The sequence below is a fragment of the Pristis pectinata genome, chromosome 15 (assembly GCF_009764475.1).
Source record: "Pristis pectinata isolate sPriPec2 chromosome 15, sPriPec2.1.pri, whole genome shotgun sequence".
Classification (NCBI taxonomy): domain Eukaryota; kingdom Metazoa; phylum Chordata; class Chondrichthyes; order Rhinopristiformes; family Pristidae; genus Pristis; species Pristis pectinata.
In genome coordinates, this window is record NC_067419.1 from 22,381,288 (window position 1) to 22,399,434 (window position 18,147).

The window sequence follows — 18,147 nt, forward strand, 5'->3', positions numbered from 1 at the left end:
ACATTCAGTCCCATGTCTGAACAGATATTAGTCAGCTGTTTCTTCAAAGACATTAATTAGCATCGAGAAAATAATGATTTTTTTTCAGAAGCAGTTTCACTTATGAACCACCCTGTAGGAACAGAACAACTGTGACTCTTCTGTCTCACTTAACTTGGTGTTTGTTAATTTTGAATTGCTGTTCTCTAGTTTTGTGTTCACAGTCAAGTTAAATAAACCACCTGGATGCACAGTTGATGTACCTCTCAGCATTTTACAGGCTTGAATTATGCTGCCTTGTCTGAGCTTTGTATCTTACTAAAACTTAGAGATGACATGGTCATGTCAGAATATTCATAACTTCCACAAAATTTTTCTGGGAAGTCTTTCCTTCACTCCACGTGCCCTTCGACAAATAGATGTCCATCTATCTAATGTTCTAAAAGCAAAGGTTTTGGCAAATTAAATCCAAACCTAGGGACAGGTTGGTCACACAGAGGCCTGTGAACACAGAAATGCATTTCCATGGAAGGTTGTGGATAGAATGTCCATTAAATGCTTCAATCTAAAATGGATAATTACAGAGGCAAAAAGCAAAGTAATAAACCATGCAGAAAATTTCAGGGAACTTTCTTTCAAGAGATAAGGATCTAGGCCTAATTATTCCTTCATACCATTCCATAAAAACAGTCCTATTCAGATGAAACTCAGCATAAACTGGAGTGGAGCTGTCAGATAATCCAACTCCTGATTTTCCATGGAATTTTCACTTGTCCTTGTGCCATTCTTTTCAGGGTAAAACTCCCACAAATGATATCAACAATTGTGCAATGCCCAAACTTCAGTCTCAGCATTGTTTCCACCAGACTGATTTGAAAATCAGCTCACAGAACAACTAGGTTTTATTAACCTCACTTCCTCTGAAGGGGTGCTATTTCAAGAGACAGTACTCAAACTGCGTCCTTTACCCTCACTGAGATCCATGACCTCCTGCACGCATGCTCCTTGACAGTTTTGCCTGTGGAGATTGAGGGCACGGACAGTCTCAGCTTCCAAGACTCGATATCATTCCAGGCTCTGGTATATCTTACAGATTGCTATTCCCTGCTGCATTAGAGAGCACCTCCCAAACTCCATGCTCAAAGAGAAGACCTTGTCTACTTTTCCTTCAGCCCGCTCCTGCACAGGCATTTTCCTTCACTGCAGGATTTTCTAAGGTACGGGCATTCAATGAATTCACTCATGTAGTAGTTGCTTCTTACAGAAATCTCCCCTACAACTTCATACCAAAAGTGCCTGGCTGTAATCCTAGAGAGTCTGCATATCCACTTGCACAAAGGGTAGGCCTCCGATAAGCACTTCTCTCCATCAACCTATACCTGCCCCTCTGAACTCCTGGGAGCACTTTCCCAACCACCACAGTCAATCTCACAAAAATTCCCATTACTGCGGCATCTATTCATTAAGTAACAGCACTTCCCTATAGCTGGAAGCATGCTGACTCATGACATTGTGGTCTATCCCTTTAAGAGCTGGCTGCTGAGAACCACTTGGTTAATGCCAGCAGATGTGAGGAATCATAGTAAGTCAAAGAAGTGTTCAAGATGAAATCGACACAGCCCTGTGCTGAACCCCACATATGAAAATCTCTGTCTTTATAAGACTTTCACAGACAGTATTAGAATGATGCCCAGTGGTGTTTTAGATCCTGGTAAATTGGTGAATAGTTTGCTTCCTTGGCCCCATCAAAGGATTATGAGGAATTAAAAGTGCTGGCTACTTTTGTTAATTAAAGGTCATTGAGATACCTCTAAAACCCATTTATCTTTTGGCAATATTTTTAACTAATTGGAAAGTTTTGGTAAATTGTAAGTAATCACATCTAACTTTTTTTCCATATCTGCTGCTGGGCAGTTTTCACTATGTAGCCTTGCTTTATGTTTTTAGGTAGACTTTCCTAAAATACCAGTAACTTGCATTTAAATTTCATTGATTAAATAAGTCAAAATCTCTTTGATATTGATCTTTCTTTCGCTAATCGTTTGGTAGTGCAAGCGATTGAAAAAAATATCAGCTGCTGCTGCGGAAAAATCTTTCCCTGTGACCATATAACGCACAAGTATGTGGGACTCCACTATTTAATGTAGTCAGGCAGAAATTCCAATTCTGCTCACCTCTCACTCTATCTTGCTCAAGCAGATTCTAATCCAATTGCCTGATGGTAACTGAGCCCACAAATTTCAGTTCATTTGGAAACCTTGCATGTGAAAGTTAGTCACATGCGTTCCACGTATCCATGCAGATTATGTCCACGAAATTGTTCTTAAGCTTAACTATAGCCAGTTTTGTGAGGCTTATTGCTCCATATAACTTCTCAGCTTCCTCCATGGTGCTCCTTCAGCACTTTACTCAGTCGAGCTTTTTGGCCAACTGCTCTGAAGTTCTCTTGGTTGTCTGTAACATCATCCCAGCAGATTGGTGGAACCTTAAGGAAACAGTGTACCAGCTGAAGATGGCCATTTAAACTGTTTCTGCATTGGTGCCCAGAATGAATCATAGAGACAGTTAGAGAGCCTTCATTAAAGTTAAGGCCTTCTGTGTTGATGATTCACTCCTTCCAGAGGTTTGAAACTAGTGTGCTACAGAATGCATTTCAGATAGAAATTTGGCTGGGTTTCAGATGGAACAGAAATGTACAGCCAGTATGTAAACTGCCAGCATTATACTGCATACACACTTTATTTTCGTTCCAGCCTTTAATCTCCGTCTGCAGGTTAAGCCAATAAGATTGCAGTAATTTTCCCATTTTCTGTCTGAAGCTTTCAGTTAAATGTGCATGTTGACATCACACAATGATTTCACCCACATTGGTGAGCTCTGTAATGATGAATGCCTTCACATTTTGGGGGTGGTGGAATCAGCTTTTGTAATTGTCTAACATCAGACATGCAGTCATGACAGCCTTTGTGCCTCTGATTACTTTAGCAGAAGAAATAATCAATTTTTGTAATTGCTAATTTGAACAGATGAGCCGTGAATGTCAATTGCACTTATAGGCAGTTGGACTTTGGAATGGACCCACACACGTAGTTCCAGGAATACTGGGATCATTGCAAAAACACTCTCTCTCCTGTCTCCTGTCACCCATACACTACTGAGGCCAGGATAACTTTAAAACTGAGATTGACAGCATTTATGATTAATGATCTTCAACCTAAAACAGTAACTATGTTTCTCTTTCACTTGCTAAATGTTTCCAGCATTTTCTATTTTATTACCTCTTGACAGAATTTTGCCAGGCAGTGGTATTGGAGCCTGTAGAACTAAGCCAGGTAAATGGAGTTAGCACGCAGTTAAACCATGAGTGGATCAATAGCCTATTCCCAAGTTACTATCAGGGAGGTCAATGGATAACAGAATCAACAACACAATCATGAAAAAAAACACACTAAACATCCCAGAAAGGGGATTACCAGACATGCTTCCAGTTTTACCTAATTATAGATTGTGATCTCTATAGAGCATTAGCATATGCTGAAAGGGATATGCAGAGCACTATATAAATGCAGTCCAGCAGATGATAGCTTCTGTAACCTCTTCTGACTATATTTTGTGGCTGAATTGCAGAAGGAGAGGATGGATTGATTTCAGAATTGTACTTTGGTCATTTGACCTTTATTTCCAACGAATTAGCAAGTCTCTCACCTCTTTGCAGTGGCTGGGTCAGCCAACAGAATGAAGGTCCTTACAGAAGTCAGCATGTGCTGTCTTCTTGTGCTTAGTTAAGAACAAGATGTTAGTGCTTGTCCTACTTTTTGGAATTCATGCACAGGTGACCTGTGGCAAAGATTAAATAGCAACAACCTTTGATAAAGGATTGACAAATATTCCAGAAGACACTAATATTGCTACCACAAGAAGGAACACTCAGCTTGCTGGAGATTTTGGTTTCTATGAAATAAGATTGAGAAAAGAAAGAGGTGGTGGGGTGAAAAGACATTGAAGTACGATGAGGGCAAATTACAAATCTCTTACTTAGTGAACCACAAAATCTAGTGGAAGAATTAATCTAGTTCACTTTAGAATTTTCAGTATTCCCAGGGACAGGGATGAATCCAATTACTACCTTAAGCTCATTGAGTTTCTTATGATGCTGACTTCATTGAACTCTACGAAATCTAATGGCTCTTGAGGGATTAAAACAATCCTGGGATCTGTCTACCACCTCCAGCTTGTTGCCATGCTGACCTGATTTAACAGGCACAGCGTGAGAATTGGTAGTTCAGGCAGCAGTGCAGATTTCTGAAGAATATGATCTGCTTTGAAATGATTTTTGAGTTTCCATTTTCATGATTAGAAAATTCCAAATTAAATGCAAGATTCTAAACTGCCAGTAAATTGTTTAAAGGACTGAAGCAGCGAAGTTTTACAGCACTGCATCCCAAAGGTAGCAAGGAATGTTTAGACAGCCTTGTGTGTAATACTTTGGGCCTCCATTTTGTTGTTTGTGAGTACATGGCTTAAGAGAAGTAATTACAATGATAAATAATAATTTTCACTAGATATAACAATAAATGGTGCATTCATTATCCTATATTTCTCTTCTGTAAACTTTTGCCTTATTTTGTTTGGTCCTTCCCATGCTGCCCACGATATTTTTGGCCAATAACACAATAACAAAATATTCTGGTGGGCAGAAATCTGCAATAAAAACAGAAAATTCTGTAAGTACAGAGTTAGCATTTCAAGTCAATGACCTTTCACCCAAATAGTCATGAGGAGAGGTCCAATCTTATGTCCTTGGCCAAGTTCAGGAAGTAATCTCATCTCTCTGCCAGACTACTTCATAACTTTCTTCTAGCAGATATGTAGAACTAAATATGCAGACGAATGAAGAAGCTGGCAACTGAATGATCATGGTGCTGATTGATATATGTATGTATGCCGAGAAACTGTCAGCTTGAGGATAGATAAGGAGTGATGTTCCACACAGGTACACAGGTTTATTCTGGGACTAGTGGGGGTTTAGACTTGCTACTTGGCACATAGCCAGTGTGACAGAACAATCATCTCCAGCGAAACACCCTGATTTTGATTCTCATTAAATTTGTGCAGACCAAAAGTGTTGAGAATCTTGGCTGCTGCTGAACTCCCATCTGGACATTCAGTTCTGTGGATGCCATAAGATTGAGTTCACCCAGACAGTCCATACGCACGCTTGTTTGCCTCTTGATGAAAGATATATTTCTCATTGGTGCCTCCAGCCAACAAACTTTAACAGGAACAAACTTTAATAAACCAAATTTGAACTATGAGTTGGGAGTAGATTAGAACAACCATTCCATTGAGTCAGGTCTAACCCCACCTACTTAGTGTGCTGTTCATTCTCCTCAAGTCACTCTCACCTTGTCTTGAACCATGGTCTTTAGTTATGGTTGGGGCAGGTCATGAATCCCTACAAGTATGGTCCTGTGATCTCATCAGTAGCTCACAGTCTTTTTATTGTTTAAAAAAAAATCTGAGATCTCAGTCTAAGCCACAAAGCAAAATTGAGAATGAGCACAGAGGTGAAGTGGAAGCAATATTTAGAAGGAGAGGGAGTTGGTTCCTGGGGATCTGGAGAGTGGGAGATGGTACCTCTTTGTTATAACTGCTCATCTGTTGCTTTGCTATCTAGCAGCAATAGTTCTGTTCCTCTGCCAGCAACCCTTCGTCCAGCTGACACCCCCAACCAGCATGTAATGAGTGTTGCCAAATAAAATGAAGATAAAACCAGGAGAAAGGGAAAGATGTACATGAGTGACTAAGAGTGAGATTCAATTTGATTTTGTTCTTCCATGTCCTTGTGGAAATTCCTAGGCCTTCACTCAAAATTTCTTCATTAAAGTTTGTCAGGAGGTCAACTACTTCTCTCTTGCAACCTACAGGGATTGTAAGCTGCCACTTAAAATGTTACTTTTTAAATTAAAACTAAAATGTAAGTAAAATCTCTCAGGTGATAAAAGTCACTGATTAATTATCACTGCATCAGAGGCTAAAGTTCTCCCTGTACTATAATGAAGATGATGTAATTTTAATGGATTATCCATCAGCAGATGTAAACTAAGAGCTATAATTTAAATGCCTAATCATTGGGTTCAACCCATCTTGACCTTGGTCCCCAAAGACTGCCCAATGTTAACGTGGATCAGGGATCTAGGTACAGACTGGACATGGCCTTGCAACAAAGACCAAGCTGGGCCCTGAGATGCAGAACTAATCCATCATGAGAGAGGACTTTAGTTTTGCTGTGAAGATGGAATGTGAGTTTCAGCCACCTTTTGTGTAGAGTCTCCCGCAGTACCGTACAGAATCGGGTAACCCATGCCTCTAAAAGTGCTCTGCGAAGACCCTCTCCTCGTGCATGGAAAATCCTTAAACCCTGTGCTAAAAGAGTGGCACAAGTACAATTACAGAAGACATTTTTGCCCTGTAACGTTAATTGTCAGCACAATAGAGTCAGGTTTTCCACTGTCCCAAGTTTCCTCATTTTCTTTATCCACTAAACCCTCCGCCTTTCACTAACTTGCTTCAGGCCCTTTGGAAAATGCAGCTCAGTTCTTTAATGTAGCTGAAAATTGTTTAATTTTAGTCTAATTGCATTAGACTATCAGCATAACCTGGTGAAAACTCAAAGCCTTTGTACTTAATGTGACATAATGACGAATCAATATCTTCATACTGCAATTTCCAACTGCCACGGACCTCAGTTGTTCAAGATGATTCACACTTCTTCACATCAATATCTACATTCTGGTTATAGTGTAATGAGATTCTGAGGTATAGCAAGACCAGTGTAGACTTCAGCAGAGGTTTCCAGTTTACTAGATCAGGAAACATGGGAATCTCCTAATCCTTGCTTGTTAGTCCCATCCAAGATTTGCTGTCATGGAGACAGACTGAATCTTGTTCTTCTCTTCTAAGAGGAACTGATTATAGAAGATGTATTAAATGATGAGTCCATATGAAGGGTCTCAATCCAAAATGTTGACTGGTTTGTCTTGAGATTCTGGCTTGAGATTTTCAATGTCTCAGCCTGACAGGGAGTCCTATGGAGACCTTGCACCGGCTTCATTAATATGTAATTGGGGTTCCTGAGTTGTCATAACGTTTGGCTGTCTGCTGAACCCTTCAGCTTAAGTTGGCAAATGATGAGAAATAGTTGTGCTTCAGGCAGTAATTAACCTGCCTACCCTCCACCTCACCCTCCATATGGTTAAGAGCAGCCTTATGTTGTACTCTAGAAGTTGTAGCTGCTCAGAACGTCTCAACTGGTAGCTCTGGTTCAAATTTTATTCTTTGTACACTGCATTGTATGACAAATGCTGTCAGTGTTGTCGGGCAGGGGTCATCAGTATAATGAATGTTCAGTGCAAAATTGCCAACATTATACATGGCACTGTGAAAAAGGTTCTGATACTTTACAGAATTATGTTAGCTTGTGACAACTCTTAGCATAATGGGCTTTATTGTATCATAGCATAGAACATAGGACAGTACAGCACAGGAACAGGCCCTTCAGCCCATGATGTCTGTGCCGACCATGAGGCTACATTAAACTAAAGCCATCTTCCCGCACATGATCCATATCCTTCCACACGTTCACGTGCCTGTCTAAATGCCTCTTAAATGCCACCATTGTGTCTGCTTCAACCACCACCCCAGGCAGCACGTTCCAAGTACCTACCACTCTTTGTGTAAAGAAAGTTACCCTGCACATCTCCTTTAAGCTTCCCCCCTCTCACCTTAAAGCTATGTCCTCCAGTATTTGACATTTCTACCCTGGGAAAAAGACTCTGGCCATCTATCCTATCTATCCCTCTCATAATTTTATATACCTCTATCAGGTCTCCCCTCAGCCCCTGATGCTCCAGAGAAAACAATCCAAGTTTGTCCAACCTCTCCTTATAGCTAATACTCTCTAATCCAGGCAACATCCTGGTGAGCCTCTTCTGCACCCTCTCCAAAGCCTCCACATCCTTCCTGTAATGGGGTGACCAGGACTGCATGCAATACTCCAAATGTGGCCTAGCCAAAAATTTTATACAGCTGTAATATGACTTCCTGACTCTTAAACTCAATGTCCCGACCAATCAAGGTAAGCATGCCATACACTGTCTTTACCAGCCTATCGACTTGATTTGCAACTTTCAGGGAGCTACGGAGTTAGATCCTAAGATCCTTCAGTACATCAATCTTCGTAAGGCTCCTGCCATCTCCTGTATACTTTCCCCTTACATTTGACCTCCCAAAGTGCAGCACCTCACTCTTGCCCAGATTAAACTCCATCTGCCATTTCTCCACCCATATCTGCAACTGATCTATATCCCGCTGTATCCTTTGACAGCCTTCCCCACCATCCACAACACCACCAATTTTTGTGTCATCCACAAGCTTACTATTTAGTCCACCTACGTCTTCATCCAAGACATTTATTTATATATATCACAAACAGAGGTCCCAGTACTAATCCCTGCAGAACACCACTGATCACAGACCTCCAGTCACAATAGCATCCCTCCACCGCTACCATCTTATCTTCTACGGCCAAGCCAATTTTGAATTCAATCTACCAAGTTACCATGGATCCCATGCATCTTAATCTTCTGGATCAGCCTACCATGAGGGACCTTGTCAAATGCCTTACTAAATTCCATGTAAACAACACTCACTGCCCTACCTCATCAATCATCTTTGTCACCTCCTCAAAAAACTCAATCAAGTTTATAAGGTATGACCTGCCCCACACAAAGCCATGCTGACTATCCCTAATAAGCCCATGCTTTTCCAAATGTGAGTAAACTCTGTCCCTAAGAATCCTCTCCAATAACTTCCCTACCATTGATGTGAGGCTCACAGTTCTATATTTCCTGAATTATCCCTTTTGCCCTTCTTAAACATAGGAACAACACTGGCCACTCCCCATTCCTCTGGGACCACATCTGTGGCTAGAGGATATAAAGATCTTTGTCAAGGTCCCTGTAGTCTCCTCTCTCAGCTCTCTCCGTAGCTTGGATGTCCCATCAGGCCCCGAGAACTTATCCACCTTAATGTTCTTCAATAGACCCAACAGCACATCCTTGATCTCAACATGCCCTAGGTTGTTAGCATACCCCACACTGATCTCACTATCCTCCATGTTGCTCTACATTAGAATAGACTAGGATTTTGTTCCCTGGAACATAGGAGATTGAGGGGTGACCTGATGGAGGTATATAAGATCATGAGGGGCATAGACTGAATGAAAGTAGGAAGTCTTTTTCCCAGGGAGGGGGTGCTAAAAACAAGAGAGTGAAGATCAGAGGCAAGAGATTTAAAAGGGGCATCAGGGGCAGCTTCTTCACACAAAGGGTGGCGTGTATTTGGAATGAGCTGCCAGAAATAGTGGTTGAGGCGGGCACATTAGCAACGTTTAAAAGCCATCCAGATAAGTACATGGATAGGAGAGGTTTAGAGGGCTATGGGCCAAGCGTGGGCAGATGGAGCCAGCTTGCTGGGTAACACAGTTGGCATCGACAGGTTGGGCCAAAGGGCCTGTTTCCATGCTGTATGACTCCATGTCCTTCACCTTGGTGAATACCAATGCAGGCACAATTTCCTTCAGTCCCAGATCTGATGTTTGCATGTTTTATACAGGTCGCTTCAGAGTACTTTAAGGACACCACATTACTCTTGATTGGTGTCATCTGCCTGGCTGCTTCCATTGAGAAGTGGAACTTGCACAAGAGGATTGCTCTTCGCATGGTGATGTTAGCAGGAGCCAAACCTGGAATGTGAGTATATATCATCTTAAGCTTTATGGTTCATCTATGTAGGGAGTATAGGGTCTAGAGCAACACAGCAGGGCTTCCATAAAAGCCTAGGTGTATTCCAGCCTCTTAGTGTCTAGGTTTATTGAAGGGAATGTTTGCCAATTCATCCGATAACTGGGCAAACGGTGTCCCTAACATTAGAAAAGTAAGTGGAGCCTGGTTATGCCGGCCCCACCATTTTTCTAATGTTGTACTGAATATTTTAACTGACATTTGAAGCAGATCCCACTTTCTCCATTACATCATCTAACAGAGGCCCTGTGCTGCATTCATCTGGAATACTTGGAATTTGCATACCTGGAATTTCAGCACAGAAGCACAAAATAAAATTCCTGGATGAAGAATAATTGTACCATGGATTGCAAGGGGCTGTGTTCAGTGCCAAGGTGTGTACAGCAAGGCCCGTAAGAAGGCTTTTCACTGTCAAGAATGCCTAGTATGCTTTATTTCCCAAGTATCCCAGCATTCCTTTCTCAATGCAAACCACAGCAACAACACAATAGGAATTGCCCTCTCCTTCCGTTATGCAGGAAGAAGGAAGGAAGGAACAAGCTGCACCAGAGTCAGTTCAGGTCCACTGGCGACACATCCACCCAAGCACCTGTAGGCTGAGGTCTCTGCCGGGATCTCACAGGGACAGCTACCAGGAGATGATCCTCTCATGTAGAACCACCTCACCAGTAATCTACATGGGGTTAGGTGTCTCTTTTTTCATGCCTTGGCTATGGTAACATTTTGCCCTTATACATTTATGATGTTAGCCACTGAGTTTTGTCAGTTGCTTTTGTTATCTGGACAGTTTTATGAAGGTAAGTACATAGCAGAATGCCTCAGAAAGATTAGCTGCCTTTTTGGCCTGATTACCCTTCACTTCTTGTCTCTCCTTTGGTGAATCCCCAAGGGCAGGCTCAATATTATGTAAATATAGCTGACCCTACAAATTTGGATGGATGAGTGCTAATAAAGCACTGCTGGCTATTAGTCAAACAGAAGCCTGATCAAAATCTTCTTATCCACAGGGGATTGTGCTGGAAATTGTTCTGATCCAGCAGATCGTCCCAGCAGGCCTTCTCAGGTGTAGAGTTTTTGCTTGGGGTGGACCCTTTCACAAGTACCTCTGGATACCAGGGAAGGTCATTGGCAGTTATTATCAAATTACCTTCAGTTAAAACAACCTCCCATAGCTAACCAGCTGTAATTAAGTATGCATGGGCCTTAAATAGTTCCAAGACAGCCTCCTTAGTCCTCTCAAAGTGTCTCTGGGGACTTCAGTTCACATCTACCATGGAATCACAGCAACTTTTCAATGCATTTCAATGATGAAATAAAAACAGAAAATGCTGGAAATACTCAGCAGGTTAGGCTGCATCAGGCAGAGATAACATTTCAGGTCAAAGTTCCTTCACCAGAACTGCATCTGCAGTTTTTTTTTAATTTTCATATATTTCCAGTTTCCAGCATCTGCAGGTATTTTTATTTGATTTGCATTTAAATATTGTCCCAGCTGGTGAAGACAGTGGAATGACACACCTTCAACAGCAAACTTTATGTTGTAGCATTAAATGCATGTTTCACACTTCACCAAAAGTTCCTGCAACAAATGCACAAGGATAACAGCGGGTAGGCTCTCTGTGGCAATTTGTGGGCGTTGGAAATACATGCTTAGAGTATGGAGACCTCCAGTGGCAGTAGGGGGCACTGCAGCCATATTGAAATCAAAATCTATGAATGTTTAAAACTTTAAAGCAGTAATTATTATAATGGAATCCATTGATGGTTCATAGAATTGGCAAATCAATGGAGCATTTCACATTGGTGACAAGAAATATATCTTTAGCTGTGTTCCTAAGTTACTGTAGAATAGAGATTGTTGTGTAATGGGTAAGAAACTGGCAATAGGGTATGTGTCCAATACAGGAGGCCAGTAGACCGAAATGTAGACCTGGCGAAGAAATGGAGTTAGACAGACAGGACACCCATGGAGAGAGCACATGGTTTCCATTAAAGGCATTCAAAACCCTTCAGAGAATCCATGATCCAGAAGGAGCTGATCACCTGAACAGAAAGCTGATCTTTCTTCTGGGAATTGAAGAGTTGTGCAGCATATTCCTTGGGTCACTTCCACTGGATCAAAGTGGACTAAGATGGCTGTGACATTCCTGGATTCCTAACCTCTGTCGATTCAGGTGCAGAGGATGCATCTACCTCATTCTCCCATATTGGGACAGGATTAGCATCACTCAGAGTTGTCAAAGTTTGACCCTGTCCAATCAGCCACCTACTGTTAGGGTGGAGCCATAGGTACCTTGGCTGCACCCTGGTTTCTAGATGCTGGTTCGACGTGGCCTGGCTTTAAACAACCTCACTAGCAAGGCCCTAACATCAGCTTCCATTGGACAGTGCCAATGTAGATCAACCTCCCCCCCTACCCCCACCCCCACCTTTGGTACTAAGTACTCTGCAAGTTCCTTACGTTCATTTTTGCTCACAGGCTTGTTCTTGGCTTCATGTGCTGTACCGTGTTCTTGTCCATGTGGCTCAGTAACACCTCCACCACTGCCATGGTGATGCCAATCGCAGAAGCTGTCCTGCAACAGCTCATCAACACCAGCCTGGAATCCGATGTCGAGTTAGCTGTAATCACGGACACTGACAGTGTGGAAGATACATACTCTGGCTCAGGCTCCCAAAAATACGGTGGGTATTAGTTTTCTCTGTTCCTATAACTCACAATTACTGCAGCAACTTGGAGTAACTCACAACTTCATTAATACACATTGTTCTTAGTAACTCACATTGACTGCAGTAGTTTGCATTGTTTGTAGTAATTCACAACGACTACACTAACTCAGTTCATTTGTAATAATTCACATTGACTACATGCACTAAGTTTGCCATTCCAATATTTTTGTCTTCAAAGTCCCTGCTTTTTGGTAGAGGTCATTAAATTAACTAGCACTTTAAAAGGCTCATCATCCACAAGAGACAGGTGTTGGACCATCTTGCTGTAAGATCGCATCTAAATCATAGCGGGCTGATTGTCATGTTAAAGAGCCATAACTCTTTCATTATGGCCAGTTTGGGCAAGATAAAATCAACACCATTTCCTTCTCCTGGACACGTTGACCTTCACAGGGTTACGGTCCACAGTAAGACCCCATCGCCTTATCCATTCTTTCTGAATGGTCAGAGACAGGGAGGAAGCATCTGGCTTTTTGGCCACAGCAAGCCACCAATAACAAAGCAGTGGTGCAACAGGTACAGTTGCTACTGCACAGCTCCAGCAACCTGGGTTCGATCCTGACCTCTGGTGCTGTCTGTATAAATTTGCACATTTTCCCTGTGACTACTTGGATTTGACTAGGGTTCTCTATTTTTCTCCCACATCTTAAATGTGCACCGATAGGGTAATTGGCTACTGAAACATTCCCCTAGTGTGTCAGTGAGTGTCAGGAAAATTGGTGGTGAGGGGAGGGGGGTGGGGTAGGGTGGAGTTGATGGCCACGTGGGAGGGAATAGGTTAGAGGGAGATAAGTGGGGAAATGGGTCTGTTGGGATGCTTTGGGAACTGCCGTATGCCCTTCTATATTGTAAAGAAATATGAAACTTGAAAAATATATGATAATCTGCTCTTTACCTGTGAGTTTACTCTCAAGGGCTAACACGGATTGCATGGATTTTGATCAGGAGCAGGCTTCCCTCCTGAGAGCAGAGGCACTGAATCCATTACTAACAGCACAGCTGTCAGCTGACATTGGTAGAGGCTGGAGACCAAGCACGGCCTGGCTAAGGACAATGGGCGGCTGTACCTCCAAGCCAAAGCCATGGAGTTGGCCTCTTTTTCACTTTTGCTTTTTTCATTTGCAAGTTTCCTTATCTGCCCCTTATTCCTTCCAGAAGAGGAGAATGAGAAGAAGCAACTGGAGCTCATCTACCTTAAAGAAAAGTAAGTTTCCTACCGTGCTTGTGGTTCAAGTTATGTGAACTGGGCTCCAGGAATAGGACAGGGGATGGGAGCTGGTTTAGAATCCAGGAAGACTTGATTTTCAATTTACTTGATGATTAGCTTAAACTGAGTTTCTAACTATCTACAATAGGCACTTATTGTTGTTATGGTTGCTGGAGAAAAAAAGAAATTAATTCCAGAATGACCTGAAAACCTAATTCAGTGTTGTGCACTGCCCTGTGTGATCCTCACCACAAAGAGTCAACCTTCAGAGATGAACAGGCCGGTACCCTTGACTTGAACTCTCATTCAGAAAAAAGTAATCCTTTGAGCAATAATTTAAAGGCCTTCAGATGTCATCATGGTACTAGATGTTATAAGAATTGTCAATAAGAGTTTGTGCATTATAGATATGTCCCAGATTACATGGAAATAGAAAGGGCATTCAAATGATGTAAGGTGAGTTGGATAAACTGGAGTACATAGGGACAGGAGGAGTTTGTATTGGAATGGGTGTAATTGAAATAGGTCATGCTTCCTGCTGTTAAATTATTTGTTAATGCTCAGAACAGGAAAAGCTTTCTTTTTATAAGCATTGTGTGTTTCAAGTGTTACACATGGGCAGTGAAAGAAGTGACGGAGAGACTGAAGGCTGACACTTTGTCCTGGCAGGAGCAAGAAAGCTAAATTTAAACTACCGTTGCTTTTGGACTTTGAGATGTTTAACAGGCTCGTAAAGTTGGTTAACATAACTTATTGTTTCCCTTGGTTTTTGGAAGTCACCTCTTTGACGTCAAAAACATATTGAGAAGTTACATTGAAACAGACAACAGCAGAAATTAAGTGCATGAAACTGTGATTATTGCAAAGATAAACGGAGAGAAAGTATTTATATTACATCTCAATAGGACATCCCAAAAACCATCAGAACCAACACTCCTGGAGTGCAGTCACTGGTATGTAGGCAAATATTTTTCAGGGCTTCTTAAACAGCAAAAGCATGAGTGAGTAGTTAATCAGCTTTTGGTAGTTAATGGTCAAGCAATATTGGTTAGGGCAGCATGAGAAATTGCTGCTATTCTTTGGGAATTTTCCATGGGATCTGTTCCAACAACCATGAATATGAAGCTAGAGGATGAACCCCTCACTGTGAAAACATCTCCAGAAAAGCAGCCCCACACTATTAGCTGAGAGTGTGTGTGTGCGCGTGCATGTGTGCGTGTGTGTGTGCATGTGTGCGTGCGTGCGTGTGTGTCCTGAAAATGAACTGGAACACTCAACCTTTAGACTTAAGGCTACAAAAATTATTAACTGTGTGGTGATACTTGAAGAGATGTGCAGTGGGGACAAAACCCCAGATGTGAGCGCAAACAGCTCTAGTTGCTGCTTTTAGTTAGCCTGGGTATGGAGGAGACTGTAAAAACAGGCCTTAACTGACAGCATGCAGCTGAGTCAGGTTACACTCAGCTCCCTCTGTTACACTTGCACTTGAGGAGGACTGGCCAGAGGCAGCACAGACCCCTGGGAAAAGGCATTGCTATCTGTGTCAGGTTAAAGCCATCATATCTATGAAAGTAATAATGAGCTAATCCTTCATAGTTACACTGCCGCGCAGCAACAACTGCTTGAGAAAAAACTTAAGGTACCACCAGGCCAGCTACCAACATTTTCAAACACCAAGACATACAGATTACAGAATTGCTAAGATTGGCCGTAGTTTGGTTTGTATGCATGTATTGTGTTAGAGTGGGTGTGTACTTTTCTAATAGAACTTTCTTAAGATTTAGGTGTTTTATGATAGAGCAAGTCTTAGGCTGGAATTATAGAACACTCATTGCAGGTTCAAAAGTAGAGAATGTTTTGAGAGGTGAAAGGAGCAGAAAGTTATAAAGTCTAATCAATGGGCAGCAATAAAGTTAAATAAAGCTGGTTCATTTGACCCATTTACAGGCAGTTACTGCCAGTACTTTTTATGGTCAAAGGTGGCTGATCAATGGATTTCCTTGGCGACTGCTGAACCATTGACTTTCCAGCTGCTCACTGGTTGATGAATCCCTCAGAGCTGGATTCCCCACGTCAGCGACTTGGGCAGCCTCATATTCTGCTGACCCAGGCTCCACTGAGGCTTTTCAGGATGCCTGATCCCTAAGTGGCAAGAGGCCTCTGTGTGAAGGAACAGTCCCTGGCTCAGTCTGGGACTTGTTGGAAAGGAACAATTCCAATTTCAGCACATGTAAGTAACTTTGCAAGATCATGATCCCTGAAAGGAAAAATAACATTTATGGTCCTTGCAAAAGCAAATTAACAATGCAATCCTGCACACCCCTACTCATCTTCATCCCCTTATCTCTTGGGAGCAGCAGATAAACACAGCAGCTTATTTGGAAAAAATACTGAGAAATGTCTCTCTGACTTCTTAAGGCAATCAAGCAAAGCTCTGAGGTTGTCCAAGAATGATAATCACACTAACCAGCAGGTAACCCCTATGATTGCAAATGATTTCTTCTGTAAGCAAAATGTCACTTTCCTTTTCAAGGGCCTCCTTGCTTGGCTGTTAATTCGAGAGGGTGATAACATAATCCTAAAATAAGTACTTCTCAGCGTCTATTCTCACTATGTACCAGTAAATTTCACAAATGTTTAGTTCTGCCATTACCATCTCTTTCAAATATCCAATCTGACTGGCCACATAAAAGGGAGTCTGTACTGAGGAAACAGTTCAAAGCATAAACTGCTGGATACAGAGCTATGGAAGTGAGGAAAATAAGGCCTAACAACTGTATCAACCTTGTCCCCTGCAGGCATGAACATTGCTAAAACAGGTAAGCTTCATTCCAGCCTGCTCTCATCATTTAAAGCTCAAAATTTTGGCATTTTCATGTCTGCACCATCTAGAGAACCAAAGTTACTTTAATCTGAAAAGAAAACTTCATAATACTACAAATGTGGGTATACCAATACCACTTAAAGTCTAAATACAATTTGCACTTGCTAGTACTAATGTTTAAAATATCCTGTTTTCTCTTTACCCATGGTTAAATACCCTACTTGGTTTACTATAGGTATTTCATACTGTTCCTGCTCTCTATTAAGAGTCGCCAGTGGTTGGATTCCTTCCTGATTTGTTACCATTAATGGCTACCACTACTCGATAATAAAGCTGCCTGAATTTCCCCAACTCAATTGTTGATATCGATCAAATACTGGCACATTCTAAATCACCCCTGGTCTATTGATTTTGTGAAAATTACAGAGCTAAAAGGTAACATTTCTAAATTAAAGGAATGTTCCAGCTTATCATGAATGAAGATTTTGTGCTAAATTTAGCCTAGTACAGTACCCTGCAGATATCATCCTTAAGTACTTAAGTGGAACCTTTCCTTCACTCCTCAAAGCATACTCAGCTCGCATAAGCTGCTACCCTACACCAATAAGATATTCAAAGTAAAACTTCCCCTGCTGCCACCTAACAGTGTGCTCAACCCCGAATTAAGAAATCCATTCCCCTGCTGTGATTGTTCTATTTCTCACTGTACATATCGCTGTAAGGTGTCTGAATGAAGTTAGTTTAAACAAATAGAGACATTAATAGGCAAATATGATTCAATATTTTGTTCAGACGCAATGCAATTACCAATATTTTGAAGACAATTAATTAATATTAATAACTTTGATTCAATATTTACATGCAGCCTTTAGATAAGTTGAAACACAGGCTTTAGAGAAGTGGGTAGCTTTAACATTGACATCAACAGAGTGTAAGAAGGATGATCACTTGACCTCCTGCATGTGCAGATGGTAGGGTAGTGGGACAGAGTCCATCACGGGTCAGCCTATTGAACTCAGCCAGGACTGCATCAAGCATGTCAGTCGTCACTGAGTGGCACAATTGTGGCTGCAACCAACCAATGGATGGTGAGCAAATGCCAGGTTGGATGTCCTGGCGCATTTTGTCTTTAACCAAAACTCAGATATGATGTGGGATGGATAATGACAAAGTGATTTGTTTTAGTGATTATGGTTGAGGGATTAATATTGGTCTGGACACTGATGATATATCCCTTACTTTTCTTCCAAACAATATTATGTTCACCTGAGGATAGGTGTTCTTTGGTTTAACACCTCACCTAAGAGGAGGTATCTCTAACAATAAAGTGATCCCTTAAATGCTACACTGAAGAGTTTCTCTAAATTTTGTGCTCAAGTCTTTGAATTGGTCTTGAACCCACAGCTGTTGACTCAGAGACAAGATAGTTTGAGAAAAGTAGAATATTGTAGATACTGAAATAAAAATATAAAATGTAGGCAGCATTTGTGAAGATTGGAAAACAGTTATGGTTTCAGGTCCAAGATCTTTCATCAGAACTGGTT

General features: G+C 41.6%; 1 protein-coding gene across 4 annotated transcripts in view; it reads left to right on the forward strand.

Annotated features, from left to right (window-relative positions):
• LOC127578277 (solute carrier family 13 member 4-like) overlaps nucleotides 1-18,147 on the forward strand; it is a 60,957-nt gene that overhangs the window by 28,386 nt on the left and 14,424 nt on the right. For 3 of the 4 annotated variants that reach the window (XM_052030083.1, XM_052030085.1, XM_052030086.1), the window contains exons 3-5: nucleotides 9,655-9,791; nucleotides 12,322-12,527; nucleotides 13,728-13,776. In XM_052030083.1, the coding sequence (XP_051886043.1) occupies nucleotides 9,655-9,791; nucleotides 12,322-12,527; nucleotides 13,728-13,776 (392 nt within the window). The remainder of the gene's footprint in view (nucleotides 1-9,654; nucleotides 9,792-12,321; nucleotides 12,528-13,727; nucleotides 13,777-18,147) is intronic. The other variant, XM_052030084.1, reaches the window with a different exon arrangement.